General features: G+C 37.3%; 1 protein-coding gene across 1 annotated transcript in view; it reads right to left on the bottom strand.

Moving 5' to 3' along the window:
- Window positions 1–21154, bottom strand: part of trit1 (tRNA isopentenyltransferase 1) — a 63339-nt gene that overhangs the window by 10112 nt on the left and 32073 nt on the right. Inside the window, exons 4-8 of the mRNA XM_059349964.1 lie at window positions 20008–20186; window positions 17387–17529; window positions 16733–16844; window positions 11279–11391; window positions 10021–10098 (exon numbers count right to left, since the gene is read on the bottom strand). Coding sequence (XP_059205947.1) covers window positions 10021–10098; window positions 11279–11391; window positions 16733–16844; window positions 17387–17529; window positions 20008–20186 — 625 coding nt within the window. The remainder of the gene's footprint in view (window positions 1–10020; window positions 10099–11278; window positions 11392–16732; window positions 16845–17386; window positions 17530–20007; window positions 20187–21154) is intronic.

Below are 21154 nucleotides of genomic sequence, written 5' to 3'. Positions count from 1 at the left end.
CCCTTGGCAACCCCTCCCTTATATGGTTTGTACCTTCTTTCTGCTGCCCCCAGGTGGCCAGAATAAATCAGTAATTGCAGGTGTAAAATGCTGTGTAATGTCTTTGTTATGGCAAATCGAAATGTGAATCGTGTTTGCAATTAACTTTGTATGAATATATTCGAGAATGTGACAACATTGCAACAGTAACTGATGCATAATGGCATTCTATTGCAGCTTTTTAATTAAAATGATGTTTTTTATTGAATCACTTCTGATTCACATGTACCCTGTGGTGTTTTTATTGGCCATTTCAGTGAGAGAGTGGGGAGAATCAAGGATGTTGTAGTCTCAAATCCCTACTTCACAACTGCTCATTTTATTGATAAATCCTGTGGGTGTCTCTTGAGAGTAGCTGCTTTTACTCTTTCTTGATTTTCATATTGTTGCAGTTCCAATCAATCTATTGAGAAGCCTTAAATGCAGAACTAGCAGGATGAAAAACAGCTTCTTTACCTGGGCTGTCAGAACTCTTAACACTCAGAACTCTTAACTGTCAACACAGGATAAATGAAGTAAAAGGTGCAATAAAACAGACATGTGCAATACAATTGATATGTGCAAAACACTCAATTTACCTCATGTATAAATTATAGCATTTTAAGTAGCCATTTATTTATTTTCATACTTATTTATTACATCACATGTCCTTGTTCTTGTTTTTGTCCTTGTTTAGCTCAGTATTTTTTAAATGTTTTTACTCATGTTGTTTTCTGTTATGATTGTCATAACTATGCACCTTATACAGTGGCACTTTCAAATTCGTTGTATAGTGAACTATATCAGTTATTCTCAACCTTGGGGTCGGGACCCCAATTGGGGTCGCAAGATGATTTCTGGGGGTCGCCAAATCATTTTGGAAGTCAGTGTGTTAAAGTGTTCATGTGTTAATGTGTTTTAGTCTTTTTGGTCATTTAATGTCTTTTTTGGGGGGTCATTTTGTGTGTTATTTGGTCATTTTGTGTCTTTTTTTGATCATTTTGTGGTCAATTTGTGTCTTTTTTGGTCATTTTGTTTCCTTTTCTTGGTCATTTTGTGTCTTTTTTAGTCATTTTGTGTCTTTTTGGTAATTTTGTGTCTTTTCTGGTCATGTTGTGTCTCTTTTGGTCATTTTGTGTCTTTTTTGATCATTTTGTGGTCAATTTGTGTCTTTTTTTCAGTCATTTTGTTTCTTTTTTGGGTGATCTGAACTGTGCGTGTGAGATTGTGTTCAGTGAGCAGTAGTCGCGGACAACATGCATGTTAAATTGGGGGTCTCGACTCAAAAAGGTTGAGAACTACTGAACTATATAATGACAATAAAGACTATTTGATTGATGGAAATGTGCTCCTTTTAACCCTCCGTGTCACTCTGTCCTCTTCTCCAGCCCTCTCTTGTGTCTCTCCATCTCGTGGAGGTGACAGAGAGGTCTTTGTGACGACAACAACTTTATCCCCAGAGGAGGAGGTTGCATTTGTGTGTGCGCGTACATGAAAGCTTCGCACTTGCTAGAAAACAAGGGTGTAAACTCGCCCCACACCTGTTGCCCCAGCTGGATCCGATTACCTCAACTCACTATCCACCCAGCTACCCATGTGTTGTTTGTCTCTCTCTCTTTCTCTCCCTCCCTCCATCCATCCTTCACTCTCTCTCTCTCTCTCTCTCGGGACTAAAGATACCTACACCCCTGTTACTTAACACTCACGGGGCCTCAGTCAAACTACACCTGCGTATCCTGGTTACTGGCAGAGTTTGTGTGTGTGTGTCTGTATGTCTTTGGTGGAATTAAAAAATTAAAAACTCTGAGGGCGCTGGCACCCTCCGCATAAAATGTGGCATCTATTAACATTAATATAACCTCAAATTACCATTTTCTTTATGGGTAATTAAATCTACTAATTAACTATTCCCCTGTATCCCCATACACACACACACACACACCCTATAAGTGTACACCCACATACACTTTAAGGCAAGGCAAATTAAGCTTGATTTAATTTGAGATGGCTGACCTGGTGCTTTAATCCCCACAGCAACCAAAGTTGAGTCCATCAAGAGCCACGTATCCCGCTGAAAAGTATTTAAGGCACTGAACGCCCACCTGCTCCCTCACTGACAGTCGCTGCTGAAATCTGTGAACTGGAAAACTAGGTTAAACTTGTACCTTCGAGGCATGAGATTCTGCATTCTGTGTATTTACATGTAGTATTCAGGTCATTTTTGTAGCTTCTCTAAGCCAGTAGTTCTCAACCTTTTTGAGTCGAGACCCCCAATTTAACATGCATGTTGTCCGTGACACCCGCTCACTGAACAGAATCTCACACGCACAGTTCAGATCACCCAAAAAAGACACAAAATGACCCAAAAAAGAAACAAAATTACCAAAAAAAAGAAACAAAATTACCAAAAAAAGACACAAAATGTCAAAAAAAAAGAAACAAAATGACCAAAAAAGACACAAATTGACCACAAAATGATTTAAAAAAAGACACAAAATGACAAAAAAAGACACAAAATGACCAAAAAAGACACGAATGCACCACAAAATGATAAAAAAAAGACACAAAAATGACCAAAAAAGAAACAAAATGACCAAAAAAAGACACAAAATGACAAAAAAAAGACACAAAATGTCAAAAAAAGAAACAAAATGACCAAAAAAGACATAAATTGACCACAAAATGACCAAAAAGACACAAAATGACCAAAAAAAGACACAAAATGACAAAAAAAGACACAAAATGACCAAAAAAGACACGAATGCACCACAAAATGATAAAAAAAAGACACAAAAATGACCAAAAAAGAAACAAAATGACAAAAAAAGACACAAAATGACAAAAAAAGACATAAATTGACCACAAAATGACCAAAAAGACACAAAATGACAAAAAAAAGACACAAAAATGACACAAAATGACAAAAAAAGACACAAAAATGACAAAAAAAGACACAAAATGACTAAAAAAAGACACAAAATGTCTAAAAAAAAGAAACAAAATTACCAAAAAAGACACAAATTGACCACAAAATGATTTAAAAAAAAGACACAAAATGACCAAAAAAAACCCGACAATGACCAAAAAAAGACATTAAGTGAGCAAAAAGACTAAAACACATTAACACATGAACACTTTAGCTGCTCTAAGCGACTTCATAGTGTTTTCCTGACTGAGGCCCTCTGTCATCTCCGATCCGTCTTTCCCTTTGACCCACTAGTCTCTGTATGCTCGGGTTGGTCTGCATAGCCCCCGGTGACCCCGTTGCCTGAGTTTGTGTGGTCGGGGCAAATTCCCGGCAGCTCTGTAATGCTTCAAGAGATTAGCCTGCTCAGCTGAGGCCTGTCGGCATCTGTGTGAGTGTGTGTGTGTGTGTGTGTGGGGCTCAGACGAAACAGAAAAGAGGTCAGCAGTCACAGCTAGAGAGCGAGGTGAACACAGCGATGCAGACAGAAAGGTGGGATGATCCGGGTTAAAGAGCACAACCTGGGGTTAGGACAATCCCAGTCAGGGTGGGCAGAAGGACAAGGCTGTCTGACAGTGGAAAAAAACATTTCAAATAGATTTTAATGGGATAGTTTTGATTTTTTGAAGTGGTATGAGGTAGTTTCCATATATTGCAGTTGACACGCCCACCAGTTAAACCAGGGGTGTCAAACTCAAATACACAATGGGCCAAAATTTAAAACTTGAATAAAATCGCGGGCCAACATTGAACAAATAAACCTTTTAATATATACTACTGGTCAAAAGTTTTAGAACACACCAATTTTTCCAGTTTTTTATTGAAATTCAAGCAGTTCAAGTCAAATCAACAGCTTGAAAGGGTACGAAGGTAAGTGGTGAACTGCCAGAGGTAAATAAAAAAATAATAAAATATAACGTACATTTCAGAATTATAGTCTTGGGCTATTTTGTCCATTTTTGAATTATTTTCATGTCTTTGTAAGTCATTTTGTGTCTTTTTTTGGTCATTTTGTGTCTTTTTTCAGTCATTTTGTGTCTTTTTTCAGTCATTTTGTGTCTTTTTTGTCATTTTGTGTCTTTTTTTGTCATTTTGTGTCTTTTTTTAGTCCTTTAGTCCAACATAAAATGTGATTTTGAATCTTTTTTTTACTTTCAAAACACTATCATGCTCAATAAAGATTTTTAAATGTTGCAAATGTGCATCAGAGTACACTGAGACATTAAACTGCATAATTTTCAATTAAATTCTGGAAAAGTTGGTGTGTTCTAAAACTTTTGACCGGTAGTGTATACCAAACATGTTTTGCTTTAACATTAAATATGGAACCAGCAACGCTTATAAACATACAATATATAACTAAATAGTGCAGACATGCAAAATCGAATTTCAAATAAAAAACACATCAATGTCATTAATTTATTAAATAAAAAATAAATAAAAATCGTATGCCTCTTTTCTATTTGCATCCTTCTGATTTAAATATCAAAATAAACTTTTTCAACAGGTTAATAAATTCTGCCTTTCTTTTCTCCATTTTTGGGAAGGGGTAGCTGGGAGACAGCTCTAGCTTGAGGTTGCTATGACGACTGTCACAGAGGAGCGTTTCTGGGTCCTGTCCTGATTGACGCGCCAAAACAACAGCAGGGCATTGTGGGATTTGTAGTATTAGCGGTAAATGCGCCGTATAATACCGGCGGGTCAGCTTTTATAGTACAATAATAAGATAATAATTTGGTATTGCCTCGCGGGCCAAATAAAATTACACTCCGGGCCAAACTCTGGCCCACGGGCCAGAGTTTGACACCCCTGAGTTAGAAGAAGCAGGCAGGAGTGCCAAATCATCAAAGTTACACAATATCACAAACTAACTATCTGATCAAGGCAGCAGTAGAACAGTAACTTCTGTGTTTTGTGAGGTAAAATTACTGTTTTGTCAAAAGAGTCTGGTGGCTTTGAAGAGCACACAAATTACAGTTTCAGTTCCTCTACTGTAAGAGGAGAAAATATTAACATACTAAATAAAGTGTATACTTAAACAGAAATTTTTTAGGTGGGTCTTTTTTGGTGGCTAAAATATGGCAGAGAAGGCTTACGTGGTAACATTTACTCCTAAAATTCGCACACACTGCAAAAAAGCCAACTTGTATTTTTTGGCCTAAAACAGTGATTTAAGTTGGTAAAACTTGGAAATATAAATTATTGACATTTAGGGCAATAATGTAAGTTAGCACAACAAAGGAAGCCAGTTGTCTGCTCAAAAACAAGTTGGTGAGTTGTTGTTACTTATATCTTTAAGTTGGGGTTCAAAACAAGGGACAATAGTTCTGATAACTCTTATTTCTGAAATTCGGTCATTAGCTAAAGCTAGCGGCTAACAGATGCTAGCGGCTAACTGAAGCTAGCGGCTAACTGATGCTAGCGGCTAACTGATGCTAGCGGCGCTGCTTGTTACAGCTACAAGAGTAGCCTTTAGCGTATCAATGCTAACTCAAAATTGTGGTCACAACATTAGCTGACATTTCATAGCGGCGTTACAATCGTGCCAGAGAAATTCAGAGTTGCGCAAACTCAAAAACAAAACTTAAAATATTTAGTTTAATTGTCCAACTTAAAATTTTATTGAAGTTTTTGCCTTGAAATTGTGAGTTCACCCAACTTTTCTTTTTTTGCAGTGCATAGGTACAAAATAGGCAATTAACTCTTTCATAGGACAACAAAATAAAAATGTCATGATGTTGGGTTATTTCTCATTTCTCATTAATCAATTTCAACATACTTCCATGGGTAGAAAATCTGTCTCTAAATATTAAAGTTTTCCAGTAAGCATGGGATCTTAAGCCATTCTGCAGTGTTTTGACAGCCAAAATGCCTTCAAAATCAAGAATCTAGTCCTCAAACTGAACTTTCTGGGATGTGTTTCATGCTCTCACTGATGCTTGAAAGGGTTTATTTCGCTCTGAACATCCACTTAAACCCAGCACCACAACTTCCTTTAACACCTTAAGACTTTTGTAAATTCCGCAAACTGACACAGACACGTTCATGAGTGTTTTTTGAGGCTTTTTTTTTTCCTCCAGAGACTTGATCTCATCTGCTGCCAGCTGTACTGCCAGGCCTGACAATGCAGATAACTGTCAATCATCTTGAAAACTCTAAAAACACTATACAAATCTGAAGGAAACAGAGAAAATAGTCGTCTGGGAAAGTGTAGAGCAGAAGCTACAATAACTGCAGGTATTTCAGGGGACTGCTTTCTGTTTGGACAAACTGTAGGAAGCTCTTTCCCCTTGTCTGGTTATTTTTGCCAGAACAAATAACAAATAAATCAATAGAGGTGGTAAACAAAAACAATAGTGTGAGCAGCGCTTTGTTGTAGGGCTGCACGATTATGGCCAAAATGATTTTTAGTGTGGCTCCGTCCAGTTTTACTTTCAAAACGCACACTTCAATTATGGAGCGTGAGGATGTAGCTGACGCGTGTCTTAAGCCAAAAAAAATCCCACAGTTTCTTTCTTATGGTTTATTGAAAACCTTTCGTTTGAGCATTACAAATAATAAACTGCAGCAATCCAAAAAATAATAATAATTATGAGCACGGTCAAAAACTAGTGTGCTCTCCTCGTCTCCATAATCCTAATTAAAACAAAGTATGCAATTATGACGTTACACACATCTCAGCCAATAAGAAGAGTGCAATTCCTACGAACCAATAGGCATTCCTACAACCTCAATAAAGAACTATAAACTTATGAAATACAAATCTGAATTATTTATCAGCTTCTCTACAATGTACAAAATGTCTCTAACAATGATAATCATGATTATTTGTTGATTTAACAAAATGGTTAAGTTAACTAATAGGTTGTCAACACTGTAGTAGAGATAACAGTTGTTATTTTAGGCTACTGTTATTAATAATAACATATTCACACACATTAGCAGCCTCAGAAGCTCCAAGTACAGCGTCTAACTGTCTGCTATCTGATGTATCATTTCCCAACATTACTCTGTCATCTGTGACTGTCTGCATCCAAGAAACTAAGCTGAGCCTTGCAGTGACTCATTGGCAGTAGTTTGCTTTAATACAGAGCTTTCTATGAATGGAATGATTACACTTTAACCCATTGACGCCGGGAAAGCATTACTGCATTTCTACCATTAAAACCGGGAGCACTGTTGCGTCACTCTATCATTAAGGCCGGGACAGCGGATATGTCATTTTGTAGTATTTGTATTTTTTTCCACCTATTTTCGGTCTCTTGGCCAATGAAATGCATCAGAATCATGATCAGAATACATGTGGGAGTGTCGCAATGCATCATGGGACTTTTCCAGAACTTTAAATCATGGCGGAAGACGACTATAGCGGAGGAGCTCAGCAGGAAGTGACGGAAGAGATCTGATGAAAACAGCGCCGATGATTTTATTGCTGATCTGGACTTTGAACCCTCGGAACCAATCGACCAGCATTTATGGATGAGGAATATGTTTTAGACGACATATTTTCACCGAAGAACAGACAGATTTGTGGCCATCTGGAGATAATAATAATATTATTAATAATATATTAATAATAATAATAATAATAGGCTAATTGATTGTGATGATGATATAAGAAATCATGACTGTTTATGTCTTATATTACTTTATGCGTCGTTGAGTACCCTGAAAAGTGCAATATATAAAATGTATTATTATGATTATTTATTATTATTATGATTTTTTTTGTTTTATTAGAGTAGGCTAAAGAGAACTATGTCTTGTTCTTCCAATGGTCACATCATGTTAGCATCTTGCTAATGGGCATGTATTAGTATTATGCATAGGATTTTTTATTCAGTCAAATGTAACATTTGCTGAGTTTGTTGATTTTTTAAAAAACTTTATTGAAGGTTTGGACAAAAACTCAACTTCGTATGAAAGCCACGGGTATAAGCTCTCAAATACTTTTTGAATTTCATTTTTATCTGCTACAGAGGCTGAAAAATCTATTATTTAGTAGGTGTTGAATTTCCAGAAAAACTTCAGGTTTTAGGGGGTCATTTGAAAATCGCCCAGAGGTTTTCCAGGCATTTTTTTCCAGGCGCTTTAGGCCTTAATGGGTTAAATATCGAAAATGATCATTGGAAGCCAAAATTGTGATTGTGATTAAATTTCGATTAATTGTGCAGCCCTTTTTTGTTGCTGAGTGTTTCCTGGGTGGCTTCATGTGACAGAGTTTCAGACTTGATCCCATCTCATCTCCTGCCACCTGCACCGTCAGGCCTGATGGTGCTGCTGGGAAATGTCATGCAACTTGTTTTGAATCGAGTCTAAGCAGGGTCTTCAGGGGCGGTTATACAAAACACAGACAGAAACACATGCATGTGCAAAAGCACAGACAAGTCCCGACAGATTACTGCATATGTAAAAGAACATGTGATGAAGACCATATGGTGCGTGCAGTGGGCAGGCAGAAAGAGGGGTATTGAGGTTTAGGGCCTGGCGCGGCCTAAGCCACTTGGGCCTAACAGGATTAGGAGGCTGGGTTACTGCAGGGCATGCTGCTGGTGGCACTCAGAGGCCAGGTTTCCCTTTTGCAACACTGAAACACACTCAGCCTTTATATACATCTGAAAACACATCTGCCTTCCAAAGGGTCACCACCAGGGTGGGAAACCAGCAGCTGCCAAACATTGGTTGATTTTGGCTGCGTTGGGTACATTTATCCACTCTGCAGTGCCAGAATCAGCCACTATGGTTCCCCACACGGGACAAAAAGCATTCAAGGGTCTTAGCTGCAGGTGTTTACTAATGATCCTGAAACATTATCCCTCTATAATGTCGCAGCCGCACACAGATGCTGAATAAAAGTTAATGCAGTTCAGTGCCAGTGGATCTTGTATCAAAAACAAAAACAAAAACAAATAAAATACAACCTATCTATACTAATTCCAAGAGTCCACAAGTGTTACCAAATTTGGAAAAAATGGAAGCTCCATATGCTACACACAGAACTATTTACATTTTTTTCCTCAGTTGTGCTGGGAAGCTAGCCTGGCTAACACCAGACCAAATCTCATTTGAGATGTAGTCTGGAAACCAACAGTTCATTTCTCCGTAGAGGAGGTGTGGTTTACGATCCTCCGGAGCCGTTTATTGGACGATTAGAATGTCTATTAAAGCGTCTGTAGGTAGCTCTTAGCCAATCAGATCAGTTATACCAGATGACGTATGTAGAGCAACAGAAATTTATGTTTGTTGTGTGTGTGTCTGTGAGAGAGTGTTGCTGCTGCTTTGCTTCTCCAGTTCTCGCTTTCTGCAAGATTATTTATTTTCACGCTGTTTGCCAGATTGTTGTTTTCGTTGTTTTACACTTATGTCATTGTACGGATTTAACAAACAAGATATAAAGTGTTAATTAGCTTTGGATGGAGCAAGGCTAGCCGTTTAGCCCTGCTCCCAGTCTTTATATTTGGCTAAGCTAACCATTCTTGGCTCTAGCTTCATATTTAGTGTACAGACATGGGGGTGATACTGATTTTGTAACCAACTCTCAGCATGAAAGCCTAAAAGCACATTTTTCTAAAAACGATGAACTATTCCTTCAATGACAGGAAAATATTACAGACGCTGTGAATGTTTTCTACAAAGTCAATCCTCAAAAAACACTTTGAAGTGAAAGCTGTCAATTTAAATCTACTTATAGAAGCTAAACCAAAAAAGATGCTGAGTATTAGGATAATCCATTTTAATAATGCAAATAAAAGTCTGCAGATGTTCTTATTTGTTGACAAATCATACAAAAATAAATCTGATGAAGCAGATAATCACTGTATTGAAAGAGACATTGCTCCTGCTGCACACACACACAAACACACTACAGTCTGTACCTTGCAACATAATACGGTGTCTGAGAAGCTTATTGTGTGTCTAATGGAGTGCATGAATCTCATCTTGTTAAAGAGAGTGCTGATTGCTAAGGAACTGGATTGTGGAGGACAAACACACACAAAACAAACCGTTACTGTATGAGGTGGGTGAAGGGCACTCACGTTTAAGGAAGCGGTTACGGACCCATTTATTCTGTTTGCGGGCGTAGCGTCTCGTAGCAATCTTCAAAGCTTCGACACCTGCAGAGAGTTACAAGGAGACAGGAAATAAATACACTACCGGTCAAAAGTTTTAGAACACCCCAATTTTTCCAGTTCTTTATTGAAAATCAAGCAGTTCAAGTCAAATGAACAGCTTGAAAGGGTACAAAGGTAAGTGGTGAACTGCCAGAGGTAAATAAAAAAAGGTAAAATATAACGTACATTTCAGAATTATACAAGTAGGCCTTTTTTCAGGGATTAACAACTTAACTCTATGGAGTCTTGGGCTATTTTGTCCATTTTTGAATTCTTTTCATGTCTTTGTAAGTCATTTTGTGTCTTTTTTTAGTCATTTTGTGTCTTTTTTTAGTCATTTTGTGTCTTTTGGTGTCTTTTTTTAGTCATTTTGTGTCTTTTTTTAGTCATTTTGTGTCTTTTTTTGGTCATTTTGTGTCTTTTTTTAGTTATTTTGTGTCTTTTTTTAGTCATTTTGTGTCTTTTTTTAGTCATTTTGTGTCTTTTGTTGTCTTTTTTTAGTCATTTTGTGTCTTTTGTTGTCTTTTTTTAGTCATTTTGTGTTTTTTTTGTCATTTTGTGTCTTTTTTTTGGTCATTTTGTGTCTTTTTTTAGTCATTTTGTGTCTTTTGGTGTCTTGTTTTAGTCATTTTGTGTCTTTTTTTTGGTCATTTTGTGTCTTTTGGTGTCTTTTTTTAGTCATTTTGTGTCTTTTTTTTAGTCATTTTGTGTCTTTTTTTTGGTAATTTTGTGTCTTTTTTTAGTCATTTTGTGTATTTTGGTGTCTTTTTTTAGTCATTTTGTGTCTTTTTTAGTCATTTTGTGTATTTTGGTGTCTTTTTTTAGTCATTTTGTGTCTTTTTTTGGTCATTTTGTGTCTTTTTGGTCATTTTGTGTCTTTTTTTAGTCATTTTGTGTCTTCTTTTGGTCATTTTGTGTCTTTTTTTAGTCCTTTAATCCAACATAAAACACTATCATGCTCAATAAAGAATTTTAAATGTTGCAAATGTGCATTAATTTCAGAGTACACTGAGACATTAAACTGCATAATTTTCGATTAAATTCTGGAAAAGTTGCTGTGTTCTAAAACTTTTGACCAGTAGTGTATATCTTTAAACAGAGCCATCCAGTTGATCAGTCAGCTGGTCCACCAAGCAGTGAATCTAAATCCATCTTTGTGACTTTGATCAGGTATTTCTCTGACCTTTGTCTCGTAGTGTGTCTTTCTCCTGCTGGCTGCTGCCTTCAGGTGCAGTCAGGTAGTCGTGAAACTCCTTAAAACCGATCGACTGGAAAATCCCATGCTGATAGTCCTGGCTGGGGAGGAGAGAATGAAACTTTATCCATCAATAAAATAAAAAAATAAAAAAAACTTTCCGTCTCCAACTTGACATTTCTAAACACCCGGTGGTGACTCATTTCACCTTCTCCTCCTCCTCCTCTATCTCTCCTTCCCTCCCTGAACAAAGAATATCAGTCTGAGCAGATGTGAGGTCCTCCGGGGTACAAAGTGACAGAATGACATTAAAAAAACTGAATGGCACTGGCAGAGAGACCCGAGGGTGCCGGGCAGAAGCCCACTGGCTACCTTGTCAGACAGTAAAGACAGAATACTTCCATCCATGTCAGACTATCACCCCAATTTAAGCATTGCTGCCTGTTCTGACCCCAGCTGCACCTTTCCAGATTTGAGTAATAGCTCCACAATTGGTATGCGTGTTAAGTTCAATGACCTGAAGCTTTCCTGAATTTGGAGTTATTGCAAAAAAAAAAGTAGGGGTCAGCAGTGGCAGCATGTTTCTTTCTACTACTACAAGAAAATGTCTTTCTTTTGTAACAGTTGACCTGATAGATGAAAGATCAAGTCTGCAGCTATTTAACAGAATACATTAGTGTTTTCAGTTTTTTTTCTGTATAAACTGTAGCTTAGGGGTGTGCCATATCGTATCGTTCACAATAATATCGGTATTTTTTTTTATGGCTAAAAAAATGCATATCATGATATTGGCAACATTCCTACTTCTTGATGTAGTGGTTAAAGTTGTTCTACTCACAAAAAAGCTACTTGCAGCTTTCAAAATAAGAGCACAGTGTGTTAAGAGAATCCACCACAGAATTTACAAGAAGACTGTCAAAATAAGATGCCTTAAATAAAACATACAAGAACCTTTATTCTCTTTTACAAAATGTCATTTAAATATGCCCCCGGAACCCCTAAATGGTTATTTTTTATTATTTTCTCATACTCAAGAGTCAAGAGTAAATTTTTTCTATTTGGCAAGTGTTGAGATTTGCACTTCACACTACATTTTAGATTTTTATTTATTCATACAGACTAAAAAAAATCATATTTTCTTTATCTTTTTAGGTATTTCCTAATATCGTCAAGAATATCGTTATCGCAAAAAATGCCTGCAATATCGTGATATTCTTTTAGAGCCATATCGCCCAGCCCTACTGTAGCTGCAGTCAAAATATCACCACCAAATACCATAAAAACACAAAACAGACGACCCGTTTTCTGATAATATTCAGATGATCACACTGGACATTTGAACTGGAAGTCTTTTCTTTGAACTGACGGATTTACAGACTTTTATCTATTCTTTGACTTTTAATCTTTTCTGGTTTACTTTCCATCTATAAATCACAGTTTTTGATGTCATTTTTTTCTATTTGTCGTGCTTTTTGAACACACTTATAGAAGAAATATTATAAGAAATTCAATGACTATTTTTGGTCCGTAACTTACACTCAAATATTTTTTGAATTTCATTTTTATCTGCTACAGAGGCTGAAAAATCTATTATTTAGTAGGTGTTGAATTTCCAGAAAAACTTCAGGTTTTAGGGGGTCATTTGAAAATCGCCCATAGGTTTTCCAGGCATTTTTTTCCAGGCGCTTTAGGCCTTAATGGGTTAAATATCGAAATTGATTGTTGGAAGCCAAAATTGTGATTTTTTTTTTTATTTTTGTGGGTTTGGTCCTCTTTTCTGGTTTACTTTTCATCTATAAATCAGTCTTTGATTTCATTTTTTTCTATTTGTAGTGCTTCTTGAACACGCTTCTAGAAGAAATATTATAAGAAATCCAATGACTATTTTTGGTCCGTAACTTACACTTGTAACCGAAAACAAGAGGAGGAAATAACTCAAATAAATCTGGCTAGACGGGCAGAGACAGAAATTTGAGAATAGCAACAGAGCACAGGAAATGTAGAGTCAATGGAGAGAGAGAAAAAGAAAGACAAGAGGAAGGGAGGGAGAGATTTGACCTTGATGTCTGGCCACAGCAGCCAGCCGGGGATGGAGACATGAGGGTAAAGGAGAGAAAGACAGGCAGACAGAGGAGGAGGAGGAGGGAGTAAAGTGCTCGGGTGATCAGATTGCTGAGAGGGCAATAGTGGCAGAGATGGAGGAGGAGGAGGAGGAGGAGGAGGCTGCTGGTGCATGAGGTGGGATGGGGTGATGAAAGAAAGGATGGACGAAAGAAGGGAATTGGCAGCTTCCTGGGCAGCGTTCCACCAATGCATCAACTCCCCCCGCAGCCACGCCCCATCATACAATATCAATATCTGCCCACAGCAGTGTGTCTGCACCTTACAGCTTTATATATATTTCATGTCACATGCATAAAAATCATATTCACTGGCTGGTTTTGTGGGTTTTTGGTCCTGAAGTTGTAATCATAACCAATCAAATGCTAAACGAGTGACGTAGCTCCATATCGTTAGCCTCATAGCATAATTGCCTAAGTCATATTTTGGCCAAATTGTGATATCTGCCTAACTTTACTCTCCTACCACTGCTGCATCTTTCTGCCTTATTACCTATGTTCTCAGCCTATCAGAACGCTTGTTAGAGTCCAAAATCACTTTCTGCCTTAGTCATCTCTTTGACTTAGGTATTTTTGCCGCTACATACAAACCAAACTACATTATTTATATGTAAGAGAAAAATTGCCTTAGTCAGGGCATATTCTGCCTAAGTCACTTTTATTTGTTATGAAATCAATGTGTTTCATTTTTTATGCAAACTTGTTCACACTTCTATTTGAACTTACTGTTACAATATCAATTAAAAATACCAATGGACTAACTAAAAATTGTGTTTTTTCTTGTTTTCCGAAAACAAGTCCCAGTTGTGCTGGTAAGCCAGGAATTTAATGTTTTTTTTTTACAGTATCTGGATGGTGCAAACTGGGATTTTTTTTTGTGTCCAGATTTTAAATGTGATGTGTAGAATAAAATTATTTCAATGAAAAATCACTATTTTAAGGTTTTGGTTACTTTTTCTGATGGAAGTGTTTGCCACATATGATGGTTCAATGATTGTTGGAAAGTTAAAAATCAATATCAAACAATAATGCCTTTTTTCATAGTTTCTGTCTATGATGAAGTGTGTCAATTTTGCAAATTTTTTTTTAAAGAAAAGTAATTTTCAAACCCGCCAGGGGGTTTGGGGTTTTTTTGGAGGTGGTTAGCTTAGCTTAGCTTAGCTTAGCGTACAGACCTGAGAGGGCACATAACCAACTATGACACTTTGTTGTTTTACACTTATGTCATTGTATGGATTTAACAAACAAGATATAAAGTGTTAATTAGCTTTGGATGGAGCAAGGCTAGCCGTTTAGCCCTGCTTCCAGTCTTTATATTTGGCTAAGCTAACCATTCCTGGCTCTAGCTTCATATTTAGTGTACAGACATGGGGTGTCTGCACCTTACAGCTTTATATATATTTCATGTCACATGCAGAAAAATCCTATTCACCGGCTGGTTTTTTTGTGGGTTTGGTCCTGAAGTTGTAATCATAACCAATCAAATGCTAAACGAGTGACGTAGCTCCAGTTTGCTGCTGGTCATGAGGTTACAGTTAAGGAAATGTCAGGGACAATTTGGTAATTGTTTGAAAGACAAAATATCAATCTTGATCATATTAACATTATCTTTAAATAGCATCTGGAACAGACAGCAAAGCATTGTAAGTCATTTGTTCCCGGGCCACCAGAATGTCCCTTCAATGTGAGGCCCTGAGGTAATAAGCACCGATCACCAGACTCCCCTGTTAGTGCTTATGTCCTTTGGAGGGTGCTTATCTCTGCAATTATTAATAATCACTGGACATCCTGAAGAAATATCAGCCCCATCTGAACTAAACTCACAACAGTGTGGGCTGAATCTAAATTGGTGTGCAGGCCACTGGGAACAGGAGCGCGTAGAGAACAGAGCGACCTGTCAGACTGGGAAGGAGAAACAAATAACTGGATGGCTGCTTGACCGAGTTCACTTCACTCCCATTGTCCTGGCTACATGGAGGAGAGGAGTCAGAGTCTGGATCCAGACACACAGTCTGGATCTTTCATTTAGATAGGAAGATGAGAATGTGATGCTGAACTTGAAGTACAGACAGTGAATCCACAGAGCATCTCGGATCTGGTGCAAAGCCAAGTATGACAGATGTTTCTGGCCCATGTAACAGATTCCAGATCCCACCCTGTATCTGATAGGTGGATTTTGGTTGATTTTGCAGTTAACCTGTTATTATTCAGAAGGTCCACCGGTTGACCTGCGTCATTCTCCGCCTTTTTTTTTCTTCCGGAGAGCGTATCGGGCTCAATTTTAGGAGTATACTGAAGATATTGATATCATATGATACTAGAAGATCTAAAGAATCTATAGCAGAGGTCACCAACTACATTTGTCGGAGTGCCAGAATTTTATTAGATAGTCACGTTTGGGGCCGGACCCTCAAATAAAATGTTGGCATAACTTATAATAATGTTATGCCAATTTTGGCATAACATTATTATTTAATGTTTATTTATTGTTCATATTTTTTCATGTCATTACAAAACTGAAGCCATTTTAGCCTTTATGAGTCACGTTTTATTTGATGTGCAATCATTATTTGTGACCTGTTCTGTTCTGATACCATGCTATTTAAAGGTATGCCAGTTGGTTTTCCTTTTTTTCTGTACTGAGAAGTCTAGTCTGAAGCTTGTTGTTGAGACTTTGAAATAAAAACCAACCATGTTACGTAATGGCATGAGGAAAAGTTACGTTAAAAAAAAACCCAAACGAAAACAAGTACTGTGTGAAACAATAAATGTTAATTTAAACAGTGCAGCAAGTTTGTCCTCATTAAATAGAGTCATATATGGTGGATTACTGATAGTTAAGAGTCTCAGTTGTCGTTGCTGTTTTCAGTTGCTTTAATAATGCGGACCACATGATATTTTCTCCTTGATTTACAATTTTGGAATACAGTCACGGGCCGGATTGGACAGTTCGGCGGGCCGGATTGGACAGTTCGGCGGGCCGGATTCAGCCCGCGGGCCGCCAGTTGATGATCACTGATCTATAGCAAAGTTAGGCTATTTTGGTGGTTTTCAAAGCGGTCATGTGACCTCTGATGTCATGCTATCTGAATGAAAATAGGCTCTCTGCATTCCCACAAGTTTCCTCTTTACACACATGCCTACTACTACTTGTGCTGATAACATGAATTTTAAGGCAAAAACCACAGTTTTTCTCATGTAGTACAAATTTTCCATTTCCGCCTACTGTATTAGAATATTTGTGCATATTGAGGTCCCCAAACAGGCTTTGGGACCAGTAGACGTGTGTGTGTGTGGACATGTTTTGCAGCTGGTTTGCTACCTGTTATCCTGGACTTTCTGCCGATTGTAGCGGACGTGGAAGTCTCTGAGCTCCTCGATGAGTCCAGCAGACAACATCTCATCTACACGAGCATCCAACCGCTTGTCTAAAGCTGGAGGGAAAAATAAAGCGAGTGCACCAGCAAAATAAGACACGTTATAAAATAAAGTTATTTCATGCTGTTCTGAAGCTCCATTGCCATTTCTGTTGTTTCAATATCCAATCCAATCCAATCCACTTTATTTATATAGCACAATTTTAGCAAACACAAGGTTTCCAAAGTGCTGCACAAACAATAAATACATAACACAGTACAAAGAGATGTAGTAAACAATAGAACAGTAAGATGCAATAAGATAAAATAAATTAAAAATGGGATAAAAATAAATAAAATAAAATGTAAAATGTACTGACCGCACAAAATAAAATATGCATGAATACAATAAAAACAAAAAAATCATAAAATCAACATAAAATCAACATAAAATCAACATAAAATCAACATAAAATCAACACTCTACGTGGTGTTAAAAGCCAACGAGAAGAGGTGGGTTTTAAGAAGAGATTTAAAATGAGACAGTGAGGTAAATAATAATACAATAAATAGTAATAACAGTCAAATGTAATCAAATCCATACAATCCTGCCTCCTCACCGTCCATATCAGCGTGCAGCCAGAAGATGCAGGGGTCGGGGTATCTCAGCGGCCCCCCCAGCCCGTCGCCTCCCTTCTGCCCCCTTTGCTCCTCCAGCCAGCGGCTATGGGAGACGCCTGTCTCCTCGTGGATTTGAAGACTCCTGTAGGAAGCAAATACACAAGCAGATGATTTTTTTTGGTTTGTTACAAATTCCTATGATCTCCACTAAACTATGAGTTTAAATCCCAGTCCCTGTGTGTCAGGCTTCAGTGCATAAAGTGAATTAGATGAGTGAAACATCCACTCATCCATTGAATCATGTGGAAATGAAACTCTCCAATCTCCCTTCTGAGGCTCATATTTAGAGTCTAGTTTGAGTGTCGTCTAAATCAGTTATTCTCAACCTTGGGGTCGCGAGATGATTTCTGGGGGTCGCCAAATCATTTTGGAAGTCAGCTCTGTCTCCACTGTGTTAAAGTGTTCATGTGTTAATGTGTTTTAGTCTTTTTGGTCTTTTTTTTTGGGTCATTTTGTGTGTTTTTTTGTCACTTTGTGTGTTTTTTGGTCATTTTGTGTGGTTTTTTGTCACTTTGTCTGTTTTATGGTCATTTTGTGTCTTTTTTTGATCATTTTGTGGTCAATTTGTGACTTTTTTGGTCATTTTGTTTATTTTTTAGGTCATTTTGTGTCTTTTTTTGGTCATTTTGTTTCTTTTTTGGGTCATTTTGTGTCTTTTCTTGTAATTTTGTGTCTTTTCTGGTCATTTTGTGTCTTTTTTGATCATTTTTGTGGTCAATTTGTGTCTTTTTTAGTCATTTTGTTTCCTATTTTAGGTAATTTTGTTTCTTTTTTGGGTGATCTGAACTGTGCATGTGAGATTCTGTACCGTGAACGGGGGTCGCGGACAACATGCATGTTAAATTGGGGGCCGCGATTCAAAAAGGTTGAGAACTACTGGTCTAAATGATTAACAGGCCAACTACAATAACTTCAAAAGACAAGACAGGGGTGAGAAGAAGAGATGAGCCAAAAGGGAAATATAAATCAATGATGAAACAAAAATTTAAATATGAAATCACTCTCTCACATCCAAACCAGACCCTTTAGCCACGCCGCGCTGCACTCTGAGGTTATGAAGAAAAGATGATTCCTGTCGTCCTGTCATCCAGAAGAGCAGGGTAACCTAACCTGATCGCACAAAAGACCAGAGTGCGCTGGCTGCTACTCATCAAGCCCTCTGTGTGTGTGTGTGTGTGTGTGTGTGTGTGTGTGTGTGTGTGTGTGTGTGTGTATAAACAGACACCCTGTCAGTGTGTACTGGGTGGAGGCCATATTCTGTGACTGTCAGCCTGAGACAGAGGGAGAGCCCTTCAGGACCTCATACAAAACATGAGAAAAGTCAACAACATTGTGATCCAATCAGCGTAACACCACATAAACATGCAAACAAGTTACCATGACGCCATAAACACTATATTACATATTATCCAAAAGGTGGAGCGAGAATCTCACCCATTAAAATCACTGATTCATTACCTCAGTAAAAACATTTTCCTAATGGGTCCATGGTCTCAATCGTTCATTTCAAGTCTTCTTCAGTACAGAATGATGTTCACCTTGTAAATTATTGTCACATTTAGAGTAAAAAATGCTTTAGACCCTTCAACCCTTTCACAGTTTGTTTCCAGTTTATGAAAGTTAATTGTAACCAAAAAAGTCTTGTTCAGCATTCAGTCGTAAGTTTTGATTGATTGATTGATTGATTGATTGTCTTTATTTCGAACGTGCATGCAAATAAAAATAAAACAAGTTTAAATATTAAAAGATGAATAAATAAAAAACAAAACAAAAAAGCAAAAAAAATTGAGAAAACAGACACTTTCTGCAAGCTCGAAAGGGAGTAGGAAGAAGTAAAAAAAACGTATCGAGTCCTACCGCTTAACAGGCCTCTATATCTATATACATATATATATGAATAATCAATATAGTCACATACAAATATTATAAACAATTATATATATATATATATATATATATATATATATATATAAATGTTTATAATATTTGTATGTGACTATTAGTTGACAAGATTTTGTTTTAAGCCTGTTTTTTGCTAGCCATTAGCATCTCAGCTAATATCACAGCTAACCTGAATTACAGATGCACCTTGCTAATCAAGACAGCTAGCAAGTGCTAGCTGGTATCTTAGCACCACCCTCTCGTCCGAATTTAACCCTGTCTGGTTCCAAAAAACAAAATAGTGACAGAAAAATATAAAACTCAAGGCTTTAAAACTGTAGACTATAATCAAATTGGTGATGTCACGGTGGCTACATCCTCTTATTACCTACAGTCTATGTAAATGAGTGGCCACAGTCCATATTGAGATAGTAAAAAAAATCAATTTTTCACAAACTTTGTTCATGTTTCTTTTGCCATTAGCAATTTTACTAGCTAGCAAGAGCAATAATTAGCTTAAAAACATGGCTAACATACACCAAAAATGATAGCAGGATAGAATGATTGCTCAAAACGGATACATGTGATTTTTTAATATAGCCAATTTTTCCTCCAAATGCTTGTGGCGTTTTTAATAAGTTAGTTTTGATAGTTTGGAAGACATTACCCGCTGTATCACCTGGCTAGCTTGCGTTTGTCATTGGGGTGTAACATTGCAGCCATTTTGGGGTCCACCTCAGCCAGACGTTTATGTAACTCAGCTGCTTCCAGCTTCTCCAGCTCCAGCTTCCTGTTCGGAGCGCCGTCGCCTCCATCCACTGGCTCCTCGTTCTCCTGCTGTGAGACGCAGGAGGAGATCTGTATGAAGACACAAACCTTACACGTCATGTCTTGGCAACTCAGAAACTAAAACAAAGTCAAACTTTTTTAAATGTATGAAGCTAAGGCTATATCCCTTTCAACATTGTTAGCCAGAAAGTTAATTATTCTTCTTAATTCTTCTTCTTCTTAATTCTTCACAGGGGCCACTGCCCCTGTGAAGAAGCCTTTGGCCCCTGCTGTGGCCCCTGTGTCAAACTAATAATAAAATGATACATTTATAATGATGAATGACTGAACAATTCTAACCTATTTTTTGTTCAAACAATATCTCATTGTACACAAAAGGAACCCAGAATGTGCACATTGTATAATAGTTCAATTGTGCAATAAAAGCTAAATATAAAGATCATTCTCACTGTACTGCCCTTTCAAAATAAAAAAAGTAATTGTGCACAAAAATGAGAAATGTCATTGTCGTACAAAAATAACTGTTAATGTCTGTAAGTCTCAGTGTTTCAATCAATGTCGTTCCTCCAAATATGAGAATTTTAGCTAAAATAAAGGTTTTGAATGCTTAAATATAATTTTGACGATTTTTAATGTGCCCCCCTGATTAAACACTGGCCCCTCCTTGGCCCCCACAGTAAAATTGGTCTAGAACCGCCACTGGGTACATAATATCTACTAAAGAAGATGTCTTTTTTTAAAATATGGCAACCTTTTCTTGATTTAATGTCTAAAAACTGAATTAGTGTTATTCTGTTGCTGTGCCATTTATGTTCTACCCTTGTTTTGTTTGTCTAATGTCAAAAACACACAAAAAAACATGTATTGTTCTGTGTAGCTCCACCAACTATCTCTAATTTGTATATACAGTACAGGCCAAAAGTTTGGACACACCTTCTCATTCAATGCGTTTTTCTTTATTTTCATGACTATTTACATTGTAGATTCTCACTGAAGGCATCAAAACTATGAATGAACACATATGGAATTATGTACTT

The sequence above is a fragment of the Centropristis striata genome, chromosome 14, assembly GCF_030273125.1.
Source record: "Centropristis striata isolate RG_2023a ecotype Rhode Island chromosome 14, C.striata_1.0, whole genome shotgun sequence".
Lineage (NCBI taxonomy): Eukaryota > Metazoa > Chordata > Actinopteri > Perciformes > Serranidae > Centropristis > Centropristis striata.
Note: the sequence above shows the minus strand (reverse complement) of the source record. Positions and strands in the feature narration are given on the sequence as shown.